At 50.2% G+C, this 19,074-nt stretch overlaps 1 protein-coding gene across 4 annotated transcripts in view; it reads left to right on the top strand.

Moving 5' to 3' along the window:
• Nucleotides 1-19,074, top strand: part of PAMR1 (peptidase domain containing associated with muscle regeneration 1) — a 149,823-nt gene that overhangs the window by 62,361 nt on the left and 68,388 nt on the right. The window contains exon 1 of one of the 4 annotated variants that reach the window (XM_047692366.1): nt 16,864-17,125. The exons of the other annotated variants lie outside the window; for them this stretch is intronic. Within the exon in view, the coding sequence (XP_047548322.1) occupies nt 17,053-17,125 (73 nt within the window). The 5' untranslated portion in view covers nt 16,864-17,052. Of the gene's footprint in view, nt 1-16,863; nt 17,126-19,074 lie in introns of those variants that run through there. 4 annotated transcript variants of the gene reach the window in all.

Here is a 19,074-nt window from a genome sequence, read left to right as displayed (position 1 = left end):
TTCACACTCCTTTGGTTTATTTGCTAGGATGGTGTAAATGGGAATCACAGAATCAGAGATAACATGTACGGGCGCTTTTGTCGGGTGAGGGGGCAATGGGGATGTCTCGGCTGAGCCTAACATGGATTTCAAACACGTCTATGGATGTGGTGGGGAGAGTCTCAGGGGGTGATCTGCAGAAAGGCTCTCTCACCCTAGCTGGGGGAAAAGGGGATGAATGGGAGGACGCCATGTGTCTGGGTCCTGTAAAAAGGAAGCTTCCAAGGAAAAGAATGAGGAACTGTTTGATCAAGACTCTGTGACCCTCAGGGGCGCCAGCAGGGCCTTTTGGAGGTCTGGGGGACCCTGTGTAACTCTGAGTGGGGGAGGGGCTCATGAACTCCCTTCAGGGAGGCCTGGAACCCGTGGGCACTTGGAGGGCTGGCAGCTGGGGGAATAGTGGCATGTTGCCCCCTTGTGTGGACCTTGGCATTGAACTAGTATCAACAGCAGCTTAGAGGCTACCTCGTGTGCTCTCAGGGGACTTTGGATGTGAGCAGCATAGGGGAGGGCCGGGGGGAGGAAGGAAAATCCCAGCTGCTGTGAGTGGAGGCCTTGTGTGTCTGGGCTTACGCTTGGTGCGGGATCCCCTGGGAGCTGCGTCCAGGGGCACCAGGGGACACAAGGCTGTGATCTCATGGGCTGATGACTTCTTCTAGGGTCCTGTGGAGCAAAGAGCTGGGGATATGGGGCAACAGCTAGAATAGGTGACCTGTTTCTAGCCCCAGAGCAGGGAGACTTGAGAAACTCAGATTTGGGTAGAATAAAACCCTGAAGTGAGAGACTGAAAGAGACCTAGAGGTCATCCCTGCCCACGCCTCCCTAACCACCGAGGAAGCGGAGCCTGGGAGACAGGCGTGTTGTCCGAGGGCGGACTGCCGTGATGGAGATCTGGGTTCAAGCCTCACTGTCTCTTGCTGCCTGAGGAAGTGTGGGGAGCTTCTGTTTACCGCTGTTACTGCCTCAAGACCACTGACACTGGGAGGGCTGAGCTGATGCTGGGAGGCCAGGAGGCCTCTGGGCTGGGGGCTCCGTGTCATGTGACTGGAGGGACAGAAGAAAGCAGCACGCCCGTGACGTCTCCCCTGCGGGCACGCGCAGGCCTCCCTCAAGGTCATTCCTGTGGTCTCCAGACCTGTGCTGACTGTAAGGGGGCCCTGGGAGGCAGCCCGGGAGAGGGGTCAGAGAAGGGAGGCGAAAGTCTTCAGCAGGGGCCGAGATGGCAGGCCTGGGGGAGGCCAGGGGTGGAGGTCCATGGAGAAAGGCGAGCAGGGGCTAAAATGGCGATGGGGTAGAAGCGGAGGACGGTGACAAAGCAGACCATTTCCCATGCCCCTCGAGGCTGGATTCCCCGAGTCTCAGAGGGCCTAACAGGCATCAGCCACGTGCTGAAAAATCCCGTGTGCCTAGAGACCTCCCAGTCCAGCCTCACGCTTACGTTCCCAAGCCTTCCTCTGCTACGCATACAGAGGGAGAGGGGAGGAGAGGAGAGGGGGCAACCAAAGGGAAGAAAGGGAGAGGAGAGGTGGAGAGCAAGGGGAAGAGGGGAGCAAACAAGGGGAGATGTACAAGGGGACACACAGAAAGGGCAGACATGAGCCATAAATTTCTTCCCGGGTGTAAGGAACCACAGACGCCCACTTTCAAGACCTTTGGGGGCCACCGTTCAAGAGCATCCAGCCGCCCATGGCAGGTGGGCCTCTCACCTGATTCCCATTACCGCTTCTGGCCTCTGGAAACCAGCATGATTTATGGGTCCCCCTGGCTCACAGCCAGACAGCCGCCCCTCACCCATCGCGTCCTGGCTGACCCCGAGGTGCCCTTCTTGTTGCACGTGGCCCAGCAGGTGGATATGAATCTTTAATGACTGCAGACACCTGTGTTTTCCTGAGGCACTGGCCCTGGTGATGGAGACCAGACCCAGGCCATACCCAGGAGGAAGAGCCCAGTGGAGGAACCAGGAGAGACAGACCTGTGGAAGCATGAAATATCACGGAAAGTGTGGACCCTGTTCGATTTCATTAACTGTTTACATTTCCCTGGCTGCATTCCACTGGTCACCTGCCCAGACACGCAATTGGAAACACAAACCTTAAATGAGATCAGATTTTCCAATGAAATATGATAAGAAAAAAAAATAGGGGGTGACGGGGGGCGGTTGGGGGGACCTGGAGCCAAATCACAGGTAACTGGGCCCAGTCCAAGCAGGGAGACATTCTTGAAGAGCTCGGCGTCGGTGCAGCCCGGGTCCAGCCTGACTATCCTGAGGCTCTGGGAGGCCCACTGTGAAGGAGAACGGGTATGGCAGGTGTGCCGAGCCCCTGGCAGGCACGTGTGGACTTGGGTTTATGGTGAGCCCCAGCAGGTCCCTCCCTGCTTCTAACCCACTTGGAGAGTGGCATACTTCCTCCGATTATAATTCTGTTGCAGCCGCTGGACACCCAGGATTGAAAGTTCGGCGCTCATGGTCTAGCCAGCAGCGCAGAGGGAGGAGGAGACGTCATTACCAGTCCTAAATTCCTCGAGACGCAGCAGCATCTGTGCTGCCCACCTCCAAGCTGCTTAGCAAAGAACAGCCCCTTCGTTCGTAGGAAGCGTGGTTCGAAATCCGGCTCAGTCAAGTCAGGCGGAGCTGGTGGTGTCAGCTCTCAAGGGTGGGCAGTGCCGCAGGGGAACGGCAGTCCAGGGGAATACCGCGTGACTCTCCTTGCCAGTCTGTTGACAGAAATTGTCCCTCTCTTGGCGGTCTAGCCTAGTCTCTGACCTTAGTGGAAGGAACTTCTTTAGGTCCCCACTCCTCAGACTTGGTACACAGACCGGTGTCCTTGGGCTCACTGGCACGATTTGGGTCCTTGTCAGAAGTGCAAAATCTCAGGTCCCCGTGCCACGCCTGCTGGATCAGAACAGCCCCATAGCAGGTGCACAGCACCAGGCTTGAGAGCTAAGAGGCTGGACCCCAGGAGGCGGCAGTGGTCAGGCTGGCTTCCTGCCGTGTGACCTCTGTCTCCACTACTGTGGTCGTTCTGGTCACGTGCCCATCACATTGAGGTGACAAGAGCCGGTTAACGTGAGCTGGCTGAGTCGTTTGTGTCTACTTGACTATTCATTCAGTGCCTTCTCCACAGCGGCTGCTTTCTTGTCCACTGTGATCACATTTTCTGGTCAGGCTTGGCGCCTGTCCCCATGTGCCCACCCACACGCCTCTGTCCCATACCTGCTGGGGTCCACTCACTCAGTTCTTTGATGGCAGGCTCCCTATTAGCCCGCAAAGCTGTTTGCCACTGTCCACGAGTCTGTATTCTCACACACACGTGTGTTCTCACGTCTGGCCACTTCCTCAGACAGTGGGTGCACCTCTCAAAGCTCCTCCTGTTGGAAAGATTTTCCCTTAGGGCTGTTGTTCAAGTCCACTCCGTGCTGGCTGTGACATACCCACTGTTTCATTTCAGCTAGTACTCACATCCCAAGGTGTCCCATCTGTAAACCCAGCTTGGACATTGGGAGTTGGGAACCCCGCCCTTCACCATCTGGTCCTAGGGCAACTGTGGGGGGTGGCCCAGCAGTCTGGAATTCCTGGTCATGAACTGGTGTCCCTGGCCCTGCTTGGGACCCACTCTGGAGGTACTGTTTCCATCTCCAAATGGCTGCTATGGGCTTGTGTACATTTATGGCATGGAGGGTCCGACAGAACTCAGCTTATGACGGGCAATTCCATACTCCTGGTCACTTGATCCCCAGAATCAAACATCCCCTCTCCACCAGTGTTCAGCAACACTCTGGGATCTGTACCTCAAAACACAAATGCTGTAGATGAAATAACCTTGGTCCAGGACCCTGGGGGCCTATGTTGTGCTTCTCCCACTGGGGCTTGATGTGAGATCCCTCCTGCGTTTTTTTTTTTTTTTTTCCACCAGCGACCCTCCAACACCAGATGGCCTGGCCCATCATACACTCCAAGTGACAGAGCTACCTACTTCCTGGCCTTCAGATCCCCTTCTTGCTCCAGGCCCCATGCAAAGTTGGCCACCTTTCAGATTTCCTGGTAGACGGACTGGAGGATTATTGTTCGATGTGGAAGGTGCCGCCCCCAGAACATGACCCAAAGAAGCCGGGCAACCCCGTGCCTCATTCTGGGTGGCAGGGGGTGAAAATTGCAGCAATTTGCCTTGTACTTTGGACAGTATTTCTAACCCCTGATCTCTGGACCCCTGAAAACGTGACCCACGTGCTGTACTCCTGTGTCTTCATAGGTCTTCTCTCTCACCCTCCGAAGTGACTCACTTTAGCAAGGCCCCCATTGCCCTAGCCATCTCGTCCTCTCTGTGCTCTGTCCTTAACGTAGTGGCTCAGTGTGGTAGTTCTACGGGATGTCCAGATGGTCCAGACTTTGGACTCTGTTGTGACAGCAGGAAATTAGCAGAAGCCCCGGACAGGACTGTAAATGCCTATTATTGTCCATTTTACGTAAATGTAAATGTAAATTGTTGCTGATGTCTCTTCTCTGATCAAGATAGAAAAGGACTCGTTGGCTGCCTGTGTTTACTGGCTCTAGTAAAGACAGCCTAACAAGGCTGCCATTGTTGGAACTACTTCTTGGCTGAGTTTGTGATCGTCTGTAGTCCTTCTACAGCATCCATCTGGCTTCTGCAGGGACCTGACTGGCGAATTAAATTGAGATCGGGAGATACGAGAAAGATTGCTACTCCTGCAGTCATTAAGATCTTTAAGGCTGGCGCTAATCTCTGCCATCCCCCCAGAATGTGATACTGTTTTTGATTCACCATCTTAGGGAGCGGAACGCAGTTTCAGAGGCTTTTACGCGGCTTTTCTATTATGGTGGGCCAACGATCCCACATAGGTGTTTAATAGCTGAGTATTGGCAATCCCAAGGATGTGTTTGGAGACCAGGAACAGGATCACTGGCTGGGTCCATGGACCTACTGGACCCGCTGTGGGCTGGCTTTTGGCCAGGATTCACTTCACTGACTTGCTTCCCTGTGCCCCAGACAGGGGGCAGTGATGACATTTCAGGTCTTCCGGTATTGCTGCATCTCGGACTGTGTCCAGTAATCCTCAAAATGTACCGGTCTTTCCCTTTCCTCGGCCCACGGTCATCTGAGTGAACGATTGTATGACTTTTTGGGGAAAGATCGAGGGGATCATTATAGTATCTACTTGCCGTGGTATAGCTGATGTATGTTACTTTTAAAAAACATTTATATATTTATTTATTTGAGAGCAAGAGTGAGAGAAAACAAGAGAGAGGAGCAGAGGGAGAGGGAGAAGCTGGCTCCCCATTGAGCAGGGAGCCTGACTCAAGGCTCGATCCCAGGTCCCTGAGATCACCACCTGAGCTGAAGGCAGATGCTTAACCAACGGAGCCACCTAGCACCCCTGATGTACTTCCTTTTAGGGAACCATCCAGAATAGGTTCTGGGCATGAAAACTGACTCAGATCCAGGATTTGAGCAAGGGTCATGACTTCCTCCTGGGGCAACTACCCTCAGCTTCCTGCTCATCCACTCTTTCTTTCTTTCTTTCTTTTTTTTTTTTTAAGATTTATTTATTAGAGGGGTGGGGGGAAAGAAAATGCACAGAGGGAGGGGCAGAGGTAGAGGGAAAGAGAGAATTCCTCCCCTCCTCCCCATCCCATGCAGGGGTCGATCCCACAACCCCGAGATCATGACCTGAGCTGAAATCAAGAGTTAAATGCTTAATCAACTGAGCCACCCAGGTGCCCCTCCATTCTTGCTTTTTTTTTTTTTTTTTGAGATTAAAAAAAATTTTTTTTAAAGATTTTATTTATTTATTTGATAGAGAGAGAGAGATCACAAGTAGGGAGAGAGGCAGGCAGAGAGGGGGAAGCAGGCTCCCTGCTGAGCAGAGAGCCCGACACAGGGCTTGGTCCCAGGACCCTGAGATCATGACCTGAGCTGAAGGCAGCGGCTTAACCCACTGAGCCTCCCAGGCACTCCTCCATTCTTGCTTTTCCGATTGTGTATATTAAGTAGCACCCTTGTCTGCCTGTCTGCTTTGTCCCTAGGGATACCACATTCTGCAACTCCACAACTTCTTGTGGGTCAAGCCCCTTGGCTGCCCCTTCCATTTAGTTAGTTGTGATGATAAATTGGGGGCTGCCTCCTTTCCAGTGATTCAACACCATCACCTGGAATCTGTTCTTTGGGGCATCCTCATTCTCATTGCCCTCAGTAAGCCTGGTTCTGTGACCTGTTTCCTAGAGTCAACCCTAGACTGTAGCAGAAAGCCACCACTACGTGTCTAGTGATGCCAGTCCCCATCCTATCAGGACATTTCTAATGGACTTGGTGAACGGTGTGTTCCCTTAGTCCTTCCATTGGCCAAAATCTCTAATGTGTCTTTTCTCTTTGTCCAGTATATCCTACCTAACATGCCTCACACCCTGAACTGTTTAATTCCACTATCCTCCTGTGGCATGTCAGGCATTACCACTTTGGTCATCACGGGCTAATATTTTCTTCAGCTTTCTAAGACTTACCTAGCAGCAGGTTTGCCCATAGCCAGGGGTTCTCGCCAGGGCATTAAATCCCATGACCCTGAAGAGTACCCCCAAGTAAATGAACTTCTGCGTATCTTTTCATATGTTCTGTACTCCTCCATCAAGCACTCCCAAAATCCAATCCCACGGGTACCGCCCTAACTCCTGTGGCTACATGCTAACTCATTCTTACAGCTCCACTGGGGTTTGCCTTTCTCTTTATCAGATATATCACTTCCTAAACTGAGAATTAAATCTAGTTATCAATCTGGCAGTCGGGACAGGTCTGGAGGCAAAGTGTTGAGGAAGACACCTGTTCTCTTGCAGTAGGGAGGCCTATGCTCTATCTTCTTCCAGAAGGGAGTTCTGGCTCTTATTAGGGACAGGTGAGCTGTGTCCGTAGGCTTGGAGGAGTCAGGGGCACCTTTGGGGCATCCATCCAGATGACTCCGTCTTCGGTTTAAGAGTTCATGTTTTTCCTGCCAGAGCACAGTAGATCAGCTTGGACGAAGCATTCGACGCTCTTTGAAGCTTGGCGATTATAAATATTAGAATCCGAGTGTGTCCACTCTCCCGCAGGAGCTACCAAAGGGGACCACTGTCTTTCATATGTAGTTTATATCTGTTAATTGCCCTTTGTTTCTCCTTCTCCCTCTGTAGGGATTCAGGATCAGCTCGGTAACCAGCTCTTTCCGTTGTTCTTAAATGTGTTACTCCCCCACAGTGTTCCAAGGCCTGAATCATCACCCCAGCAAGGCATTCTCCCCCACCAGGATGTTCCTTGAAGTAAGCCCCTGTGGACTTTTTAGCAGTTGGATTGCCGCCTTATGCCAGGAATCATCCGTGGCCCAAATACCATTTGGAGTAGAGCGTTCCCTGCGGGCCGTGTGGTGAGCCATCCGGAGCCCACACCCCGCCTCACCACCTCTTCCTGTTGGTCAGTCCCTGTACCAGTTGTGTGGGTCGGTTCTCTAAGAGGCAGAAAGCAAGTAGAGTTAGAAGTGCAAGACAAATGGTTGGTGGTAAGGCCTGTGAAAAATAAATGGGGGCTCAGAGTAGGCAGGGAGAGCCTTAGGCTGCGCTGCAGGTCTGACACTGAAAGGCAAGGGGAAACGAAGATTGAGTAGGATACGGCTTACCTGGGTGGGACCTGGATGAGAGCCTCAGCCTGGCACAGCGCTCGGGACCTTTTGGCCAGCCTGGTAGGGAGTGTTAGCACAAATACTGCCTACAGAGAAACCCTACACTGGATAGAAATGGCTAGATCCCATACCCTCATGGGCCAAAGGCTGGCTGGGAAGACCATGGCTTCAATTCAAATGCCAGAATCATGTCATTTTGGGGTAGACTTCAGAGGGTCCGCTCATATCCCCAAATTAAGCAAGAATCAATATGTGTATATTTTCCTAGGCTCAGTAGCTTTTCCCTAAGTTCTCAAAGGATTTTTGATGCCCAGAAGCTGATGTGACTATTGTTAATCAAGCTTCACTTGATCACACCAATATCTCTCCTGGCCCCTTTCCTACGCCCTCTTGTCTAAGTGTGGGTTGTGTCCCTGTGTACCAGCCACCCTGGCTTTCTTTGTGCTCCTCAAGCGCGCTAAGCTCATTCCCACTCAGCCTTTGCCTTAGCTGTTTCCCCCCCTTTCCTCAGATGCTCCCATGGCGCTTTATGTCGAGCTCAGTGGACATGTCACCTTCTCAGGGAGGCTTGCTCTCACTCCACAAACTATAGTTCTTTCCACAATCACTCTACTGCACTTCTCCATTTCATCTCTAGCATGGCACTCTGGCCCTCTGATTTTCCCTCTTTGTTGGTTATGTCTTTGCCCAGTGGTATGGAAACCCCATGAAAAGAGGAAGCATTCAGTCTTGCTCACCAAGTTATTCCTGTTTCCTAGAATGTGCCCGACACATAGGAGACACTCAACAGATTTTCCTAGATTGAAGAATAATTGTTTGTCTTCTCTACCCATCAGAAAATATTATCCTGGGCTCCCCTCATACATCTCCCTATCACTCCTTCTTCATAGCACCATAAGATAGAGATACCCTTATCAACAATTCAGACATATGAAAAACTTTCAGAAGATAACAGGTACCTGTGGATTCTCCTCAAAGATAAACCAATTTTAACATTGTGCTTTAATTTCTTCAGATTTGTCCTTCGCTTCCTTTATTTTCTAGCTAAAATCGCGTACCCCATATTTTGTGACGCCCTTAGTTTTCAACTTTTTTGAAGGTAGCTCATGTCACTTCTCTGTATGTTCTAACAGTTTAATGATATGCATTTGCATTCCTAAACAATACATGCTATTTTTATGTGTTCTGAGATTTTACATAAGTGCTTGCTTGCCAGATGCATCGCCTGGTGATTCAGCCCTGGGTATTAAACATTGTTGTTGCGTCACAGAATTAAATAACACTGAAGCCACCACACCTGTGGGACTTATTGCTAGAAAAGGTCATAAAATGCCCTATTGTTTAAGCTGTGTGCATTGGGTTTGTTGTTCTGTGCAGCTAAACACCTCTGTGATCATCTCATTCTGGGGACATGTTTCACTGGAGCTCACTTACACTGGCTAGCAGGTGTACCAGGATACAGATGGATTGCCCAATTCCTAAACCTCTTGTATTTGTAACTGACGGCTGTGTAACAAATTCAGCAGCGTAAGACTCCACGATTTATGATCTCATCCGGTGTCTGAGGCTCATGAGTCTGGGAGCTGCCCAGATTGGGGGGTGGGGGGAGGATTCTGGCATGGAGGGCTGTCCTGAGGTTGCCGTTGGGTTGCCCACTGGGGCTGCAGCCATCGGGAAGGCTGCACAGTCTGCTTCCAAGCTCATTCACATCACTGTTGCCAGAGAGTTTCGGTTCCTTCGCACGTGAGACTCTCTGGAGGGCTGCTCACACAACATGGCAGCTGGCTTCTTCCAGAGCAAGTGATTGGGGAGCGAGAACCGTGGGTGCTTCTCCAGCACCCCCATGCACACCCCCATATCCGCGTGGTCATGAGCTGGAAGTCACCTCTGACAGCTCTCGCCGTTATTCCCACGTACATCAGAATCACGATCCTATCTGGTTGACTTCCACAGCGCCTCTCATGTCTACCACTGGTGCAGGATGTAGGCAGAGAGAGCTGAGTCTGATGTGCAAATCTGACCCAGTCACTGGTCCTCAAACTGGTTCCCATCACCCTGAGAATAAAGTTCATGGTTTTCAAGGCCAGCCTGCATCTCTAGCCTCTGTATTATGGGGTCCTCTTCAGCCCTTGTCCTCTCCTCTTCCTACCCTCTATTTTTCTTTAGGTCTGAAGCTCCATGTCATGCCCTCAGGGAAACGTTTCTGACCCACTACCCCTGCCAGTTACATGCTTCTAGAATGTTCCTTCCTCACACATGTGGCTCTTCACATTTGCTCAGTTTCTCATTGCTTTCTGGTCTATAAATCCACAAGGTGAGGACCCACACAGGTTTTATTCAGAGCCATATTTCAAGGACCTGAAGTGAGGATGGATACGTAGCAGACATGCAGTACGTTGAACTGAATAAGTGAGCAAATGATTTTTATCTGGTTAAGTATTTGTGCTTCCTTCTTGGCTTCCTTCCGTGGAAGAAGTCAAGTTGCTTTACATGCAAATTCTACTTACCCCAGTGAAAAGTGTAGCAAGACTGAACCAGACACTCAATGCAAGGGACCTTCCTTCCTAGGTTTCTCTGGGTCCCTTGACAAAGACTGTCTCCTTAACCAAACTTGAGTCAGGCTTCTCCAAGCTCCCCCTCCCTTTTTTTTTCCCCACTAGACCCCATCTTGAGTCTTATCCTCAAGAGCAAGAATCCCAATTTAGTGAGAATCTCCCATCATCAGTATCTGATCAGCCTGGCCTGTTTTCAGCAAGAATCCTGTCAAATCGTTTTGTCAGAATCTTCCCCTTCCCCCTGAGTTTCCTTTTGATAATTCTCCCTCAGCTGATCCCTATCCTGTTCCTTAGCTCTATTTCCAGACTTTTCCTTATTGTTGAGCCTGATCTCTTCCTACTTCAAGGCTCCATTGCACTGGTCTTTGGAGTAAAGTCTTCCTCACTGTCTTTAAACAAGTATCAGGATAAATTTTCCTTTAACGCCTGCCCCGGGTCCATTCAGGACAGGCCTCCCAACTTGTCTTCAAACAAGTGCACACTCTGTCCCTTGACCTCCAACGAGCAGCATAAATGTACAAGGCAATCTATTTTTCAGACATGAATTTGTTTCAAATTGATTTAAGAGCATAACCTGGCGAGACCTAAAGAAAATGGTAGTAGCTGTTTAATTTCAATTGAACATCTGAAGGAGGATTTTTTGAAGGCTCTTAAGATTTGATGTCCAGGGGTGCCTGGGTGGCTCAGTGGTTTAAGCCTCTGCCTTCGGCTCAGGTCATGATCCCAGGGTCCTGGGATCGAGCCCCGCGTCGGGCTCTCTGCTCAGCAGGGAGCCTGCTTCCTCCTCTCTCTCTGCCTGCTCTCTGCCTACTTGTGTTCTCTCTCTGCCAAATAAATAAATAAAAATCTTAAAAAAAAAAAAAAAGATTTGATGTCCATACATAGTTAAAATAGTCCACAGCGACCGAACTACCATTATGTACGCCAGCCTCTTTTAATCTTCTCACCAAAATGATAAGGTAGCTATTACCTCCTTTTTCACAGATGAGAGAAAACTGTGGCTCCGAGGGGCTGGAGAACTTGCCCAAATTCCCCTAGCCAGTAGTAGTAGAGCCTTGATGCATACTGGGGTCTGGTGACTACACTGCCTGTTTTGTGCCGCGGTACCCTGCCCTGTGGCCTTCCCCTGAAGTTATTCTACTTTTGTTCCCTTCTCCACTCAAAATGGCTCAACTTTACATAATTTTTGAGCCAGCCACTTGGACTGCGGTCAGAGGTTTGTTTTTTTTTTTTTTTTTTTTTTTTTTTTTTTAAGATTTATTTACTTATTTTTAGAGACAGAGAGTGCACATGGCAGGAGGGGCAGAGGGAGAGAATCCAGAAGCTGACTCCCCTCTGAGCGCAGAGCCAGATCCCCGGGGCTTGATCCCAGGACCCCAGAGATCATGACCTGAGCCAAAACCAGGAGTCTGCCTCTTAACTGACTGAGCCACTCCGGCGCCCCTGTGGTCAGAATTTGTGCCAGTTTTCTTTATAAATCTTTGCCGTTCAGTTGTATAGGCAACAACTGTTTTGTTTTTTTTTTTTTTTTTAAATTGCTTTATAAACACGTATGGAAGTCAAGAAGAGGTTTCCCCAAGTGATTCAGGAGCACTTTGATTCTGAAGGAGGGAAGCTCCCCAGCTTTCTGCAAGGAACATGAAGAATGACCTAGAGCAGGAAGAATGTGGCCAGAGAGAGAACTGCAGATGAACCGACCCCCTAGCCTGGCTCTCCCGGGGAAACAGTGGAGCCGGGCCAGACCTGGAGACAGAGCGTCATTGCTCCCCGTGTAGGTGAATAGCCGGGATTCATTAGCGCTGGAGACTTCCATGGTGGGCAAGTTCTAGCAGGCTCCGGGGGAAGGGCCCTTTGTCTTTCCTGCAGACCTACTCCTCTCCGTCTCTGGCCCTGGTTGACTTGAACTTTTGTGTTTTGCACAGCTGATGAAAACTAAACTTAATTACCCATTAGGCTGAGATGTTTCTATCAGGTTTGCCGACCAGTCCGCCCCAGTGGTCCTTTTTCTGCCCTTCCCGGCTCTATGGCTACCGCTCGCCGCTGATCTGAAGTTGGAGCTTGGAGACTGGGGCGCTGTTGGCGCGCACAAGACAGCCTTCCCTGCTGTTTCCTCCTGTGTGCTCACAGGTGAGCAGCCTCCCGGGTGGGACAGAAGAAGGGACAGGTTTTGCTGGAGTGCCTCATCCTTTCAAGTGAAAATGAGTGGGTATTGCGACTTGTCGTGAAATGGGTGACTTCATCTACTACAGTCAACTGTTGATTTCTGAGTGCTGATGGTAAGCAGAGAATTCTTCATTCCAGGTATCATCCCCTACTTCTCAGCACGGCACTTTGCCCTTTTCACCCAGACCTTTCTGGTGATTTATTTCTGCCAGAGGTGGGGGTCCAAGAGAAGGGCAGGAGGGGGAGCGAAGGGTAATAAAAATAGCCAACATTAACTGAGTGCTTGGTGTGTTATAGGCACTGTTCTGAGTGCTTGACTCCAACCCTCTGGGGGCAGGCTCCATTATTCTTCCCGCTTAACAGATGAGGAAACTGAGGCCATCATGGGTGAGATTACCTGCCCAGGTGTACACGGGTAGTAAGTGCTCTAGCTCGATTCACCAGGAGCCTGTGTGGTCCAAAGCAAGCGCGTTTAAGGCAGAAATGGTGGGGGAAAGTCAGGAGGAGGGCCAGTCCTTCAAATATCCGCTGTGTAGTTTGTAGCTTAAACACAACCGCTGTGCATACAAAGCCACTTTCCCCAGATCTAACGAATATTTTGTCAACTTTTCAATGTCAACTTATGAACACCAGTGATTGAAAATAAGTTGGGAGTTTGCAGATCCTTTTGAGACTTTGAAGAAGGCTACGGCTCCCTCTTACTCCAAAAACAATGCGTGCAGGATTTTGTGTATAATTTGTGGAGGTTTGAAGACCCTCCAAAAACTCCCTCCTGAGAGACCCCATGTGATCCAGGTTAAGAACCTCTGATTTAGAACCATACTCAACTCTATCGATATGAGAAATTGAGTTGATTATAATAGGAAGAGAGGAAACTAAACTTGTTTAGGAAAATCGAAGTTTGTGTAGGGCCGTTTGGCCTCGGGCAAACTCCTGACTTTCCTCTCTTGTAGTCATGGCTTCCCTCTCCCTCTGTGAACCTGGGTTTATTGTGAAGTTCAACAAGGTAATATTGGATCAGGGCTTTGTGTTCCCCAGAGAAATATGTTCTGCTTCTTTTTGAGAATTCCTTTCCAGACTCTGTAGCTCTAGGAAATTCGTAAACCCAAATTAGACAGCAAATTAGCCGGGAACAATTATACTACTGTGGGCATTCCAGAAAGAGGAGTGAGGGGCTGTTTCCAGGTTCCTAAGCCTGGAGGAACAAAGACTTGGCACTGGGGACTTCTTTAGGTTCATCACCTAGAGTCCCAGCCTGGTGGAGTATAGTTGCTATAGGAATGAGTCTGCTGGGTAATCTGTTTTGATAAGTGACTGTGTATGTGTGTAGGGGGTGGGGTGGGAGGTTGGGGGGATGGAGATGAGGGAAGAAGGAAGTGGTAATGTCAGCTGATGGGAGGAACAGACTCCTGAGAGGCTCTAAGACCTCAGTATTTGGAAACTAAGTCACCACATCCCCAGGCCCATCACCAAAGGACTAGAGCTGTTTGGCCAGCAATAAAATGAACCTCCCCTCTTCTAACCTCTGACCTCCAACCTGCAGATATGTTGCCCTTTGGTATTTTCCTGCCTTTTAGAGGCTATTCTTTGTGCTAATTTTAATCAGTTTTCACCTGGATAGGGAAGTTGTGGGTGAGGAAGAAGGCCCGTGTCATAGCGTCAGACTCAGGCTCATAATACATTTAATATTTATTGAGCATTTAGTATGAGTTAGTGCTAAGGGCCCTATTATGTACATTGTCTCCTTAAATTCGCCTGTCTCAAAGTTTGACGATTATTTCCATTTTACAGATGAGAAAACTGAGATTGAGAGCATTAGTTAGCTTGGTTTAGGTCATTGTATTGGGAAAAAACAAAACAAAAAATAAAAAACAGACCAAAAAACAACCCCAAGCCCCTGTCCTTCTTTCTCCTGGTGTATTCCATATTCTCATATTTCTACCCTATTCACTTTGGACACTTCTGATATGTGTGATGTTTTCCCCCCCACCAAGCAAGTCTTTAACACCAGCTGGGTGTCCTACAGTTGTACTCAATTCTGACAGTTTCTGGAGAGGATGTCACATCCCACAGGTCAAGTGCTCAGTCCCACAAGACTGTCCCACTTCAGACACCAACTTCAAGTACTAGGTCCTCAAGTTACCCACTTGGCCACAATACAGAGGGTCCCATAACATCCTCCCCCTTGGATTCAGTGACTTGCTTGAAGGGCTCACAGAGCTCAGGGAATCTCTTACATTTGCCAGTTCATTAAAGGAGGTGATGAAGGATACAAATGAACAGCCAGATGAAGAGATATGTAGGGGAAGTCTGAGAGTCCCACGCTTCTACCCCCATGGAGTTGGGGTACATCATCCCACTGATACATGGAACGTGGAAGCTCTCCAAACCTTATACTATTGGGATTTTTATGGAGGCTTCCTCATGGGAGACATTACTCACCATTAATTCCATTTTTAGCCTTTCTCCCTTCTCAAGAGAATGGGGGGTGTAGCGCTAAAAATTCCAAGCTTCTAATGACTTGGACTTTCTAATGACCAGCCCCCACCTGGAGTCACCTCATTAGGACAAAGACACTCGTATCACCCGGGAAGTAGAAGGGCGTCAAGAGCTCAGTGCCAGAGCTGGAGGCAGAGACCAGCATATATTTTCTATGATCTCACAGTCATAGAGTCAGAAAGTGGTGAATTGTGGCTTTGAATATGGGTCATTGACGGCCGAGTTCTAGCTCACAGTCACTTCTCTGAGATGGGCCCCCGAGGCGTGGCTGACATTCAGGAATTTCTCTCTGAGAGGAGCACCTATGCCAGGCCCCTGCCTATCCAGTCTGTCCTGAGCCCTGGCGGTTCTACCTTCCCTAAATCTCTCCCACCGTTTTCCCCTTCCACTCCATTGCTTACTGTTCAGTCCACTGTCAACAGTCTCAGGGGTGCTCTTAGTGCCAGCCTTGGCCTTCTCCATCCCTCGGTCTGGATGCCAACGTGACTTTTCTTCCTAGATCTTTGCTTTGGGCCCAGAACGCGCTGCTCCTAGACTACCAGAGCCCTTCATTCCAAGACAGACTAAAACCCAAACAGTGTAACCACTTGCTTCCTCTTTTCCTGCCCTCTGCCTCATCCAAACTATACATATTATCTATCCTCTTGCGTTGGCTTTTGTTCTGATACTTACATTCTTCTCAAAACTGTTTAAAATGCGTTTTAATGGTACATGCTGCCATGGATCCTTTGGGAACAAGAATACACATAAAATTGTAATATACGCAGGTAAATACTTATCATTTCCCAGTGGCACTGGCCCAATTCAGTCCTTCCTCCTAGAAAGGCCTCCTCAAACGCTTCCCTGGATTGAGATCCCCTCTCTCTCAGGCTCCAAGTGAAGCTTCCCCAGTTTAGGTAAATTTCCCACTGCCCCAGGCCTGAATATCATCCATTTCTCCCAACTTTTGTTCTTCATCGGACAGTACAAACTGGGACCAAACATGGCCTGAAACCCTGGCACTTCCCTGAGTTAGACCTGGCTGTGAACTCTGCTCTGGCACTTCCTGCTGAGGGACCTTGAGCAAGTCACTTCATCTCTGAGTCTGTTTCAGTGTGGATAATACCATCATTGAACGTGTACGAGTGATTAAATGCCATAGTCACAGCATCCTAAGACATGGTAGAGACTGGTGGCTAGGACGATAAACCTTAGATCTGCATTCAAACCCTGGCTCTACTACTTACTTACACAGAGACTGTGGATGAACTATTGAAAGCTCAGTGACTCAGTTTCCCTATCTGTAAAATGGAGATGATAGCGGTTTATTATGAGGACTAAATGAGTTGATGCATGTAAGATACTTAAATGCCTGGCACGGAGAAACTGATTTCTAAAAATTGGCTATTATCCTTTGAATAAGCATCCTTTCTTGTTATTCAAGATTCCATTTGCTGTCCCTATGCCTAGATGGCCACTGTCACAACAGAGGCAGTGTCTTATGTGTTCTTTTATACCTTATACTCTGCTTGGCATGTGCACAGGATCTATTTATGCTGCTGACCACACCAAGATGGGCATCATGGGAAGATGCCTACAGATGCAAAGAAGAGGGTTTCCAAATTGTGCTCACCTGGGTTAGAGGCTTGAGGTGGAAGGAGAGGAGGGTTAGTTCCTTCCTCCGTCCCACTCCAGCCCCGCCCACCCAAGCCTTGACCTTAACAGCCTCAGAGTGCCATCCCTGGCAGGACACCTCTGGGTGGGGGTGGGGCTGGGTTTCCGGCCTCACCTGAGCGGCACCACAGCCCCGCCTACCTCTGCCCCCAGCCAAGGTGCTGCGGGCTCCCCCTGTCCCAGCCGGCTGGCCTCCTGCCCCGGGCGTCCCTTCCAGCAGCAGCCCGGGGGCCTCCCTGCGTGGCCACACTTCCCGGGCCCCGCAAGGGTTAAGGCGGCAGAGAGGAGAGGTTTTGGGCTGACGTCGCTCTGGCTGAAGGTGGTTCCCCTCCGATGAGGATGGGAGAGCCTGGCGAGCTGAAACCCGAGCTCCCGCTCAGCTGGGGCTTGGGGAGTTCCGTGTAAGAGCCGCCTGCCCCTGGCCTCCCGCGGTCCCTCCGGTCCCTCCGCAGCAGTCGCTCATCGGGGCACCGGCTCGGGAACGATGGAGCTGGGCTGCTGGACGCAGTTGGGGCTCACTTTTCTGCAGCTCCTTCTCATCTCATCCTTGCCTAGAGGTACCGTGAGTTGCGTTTAGGGGCCCCCTCCCAGGGGCATTTCTCTCCTGGGTCCCGTGGGGAGCATGCCTGGGGCGCCCCAAGGGATGGCGCTGGGCGGGGGAGGGGGTGGGGGGGGTGACCGCCAGCTTTTCTTCTAGTCTAGTCTAATCTTGGGGGCTTGGTTGGGGGTGCTGGAGCGTCTGACCTCCTGGAGAATGTGACACTGTTCTATCATCCCATCTTGGGGGACTGAACTGCCTCAGGAAGGGGTACCAGCTCCAGCTTACTTTGCTGGTTTTCGTTTTATCTTCGGAAAGCACAGACGGACCTCTGGGAATCTATCCCGTCTGACTCACCCACTCTGGCTGACAAAAGGGAGAAGTTTCCCCCTGGAAGGAGCCCCCCCAGAGGTGAAGCGGGAAGGAAAGAAACCAATCAAAAGCAAGGCTGGCAGCAAGGGGGTCCCTCCCGGTAAAGGTTGCTTGGTGAAACGCTGCTTGTCACGCCCTTGAGGACAGAGCCCAGCACGGGAGATTGACCGGCTCAGCACATATGCACTTCCTTCCCATAAGAATAAGAAAGAAGAAGAGAAAGCCGAGGTTAAAAGTGCAAGCAGTTTCTGGGGACACACAGAGTTTGTTTAGAAAGAGCTCTGGCTTGTGTGTTTTTCACTATCATTTTCTGAGCCGCAAACCCCATGTCAGATGGGCTCCCTGGGCGAGTGAGACTGAAATGCGACCAGGGCTTTTGGGAGCCTCTTGGCTCAAGGAGGGGATGGGAGGCTGGTCTTGTCATGGCTTGCTGGCAGGTAAGGGAGCAGGGACTTCTTAAGAGCATCTGTCCTTATAGGGTTGCCGCGGGGCAAGGGGTCAGGAGGTGGGAAGGACCTTATCAGGGAAGGACAGGCTGATAGGTGCAGGTGTGACAAAACAGAGCAGCTTTGGTAGGAGCAGGGAGCCTGTGAGCTTTTGCTACTCGACTTCTGTGCCGGTTACTCGTCACCTGTGTTCTAGAGAGGGACGTGCTGTGTGTCTGCAAGTAGCTGGTGTGCGTCCCAGAATGAAACCGGGTCAAAGGGGTGGTGAGGGCCTAAAATCAGTAGCCTGCTGTATGGATGGGGGCCTCGACCATAGGCACAGCCCTTCATGATGAACTAAATTTAAGCCAGGATAAATGGCGGGATGTGCAAAACCCAACAAACTCATTTTGGTCAATACTTTCCGTGTACCTATAGCCCGCTGGTCCCAGCTGGAATCTTCTCCCTCGAAAGCTGGAGTGTTGCGTTTGAATTTTGCCTGCACGGTGTCTGGAGCAGCCCACAGACAATAAATAATGAAGGAAGAAGGAGCCCATGAGGGGCTTGATAATCCGTAAACCTAGATGCTCACCTCGGGGTAGGTTGAGGACTTTGCATTAGGAAAGTCCTTCCTGTTCCATCTCTGCCTTCTGGAGCCAAGCCTCCTGGGCCTGGTGGCCCTAGCCCAAGTCCAGGGGAGGCTGGTTCCTTCCCAGAGCACCAGAGCTCTGAGGACTAGCTTTCTCCTGGCTACGACAACGCTCCCCTGCTTCCTTTTTTTTTAAATTTTTTTTTAGTTTAGTTTAGTTTTTTTTTGTAACGTGGCAGGTGAGATGACTCAAACCCATACAAGTTAAAGAACAAAGCTCACCTGCCCAGGATCTGGAAAAAAGCCTTTGCTCCTAACCCCGGAATCTCTTCTACCTTTTGCTATGGAAAAGCTTCAGGAAGGGTGACTGGTTTCTTCGCAGTCAGGCTGCTGACCGAACTGGGGAGCAACTTCCAGCAAATTCACGTGTCTATTTTTTTTTTTTTTAAGATTTTATTTATTTACTTGACAGATCACAAATAGGCAGAGAGGCAGGCAGAGAGAGAGGGGGAAGCAGGCTCCCTGATGAGCCGAGAGCCCAATGTGGGGCTCCATACCAGGACCCTGAGATCATGACCTGAG

The sequence above is a fragment of the Lutra lutra genome, chromosome 10 (assembly GCF_902655055.1).
Source record: "Lutra lutra chromosome 10, mLutLut1.2, whole genome shotgun sequence".
Classification (NCBI taxonomy): domain Eukaryota; kingdom Metazoa; phylum Chordata; class Mammalia; order Carnivora; family Mustelidae; genus Lutra; species Lutra lutra.
This window is presented reverse-complemented; position numbering and strand designations above follow the sequence as displayed.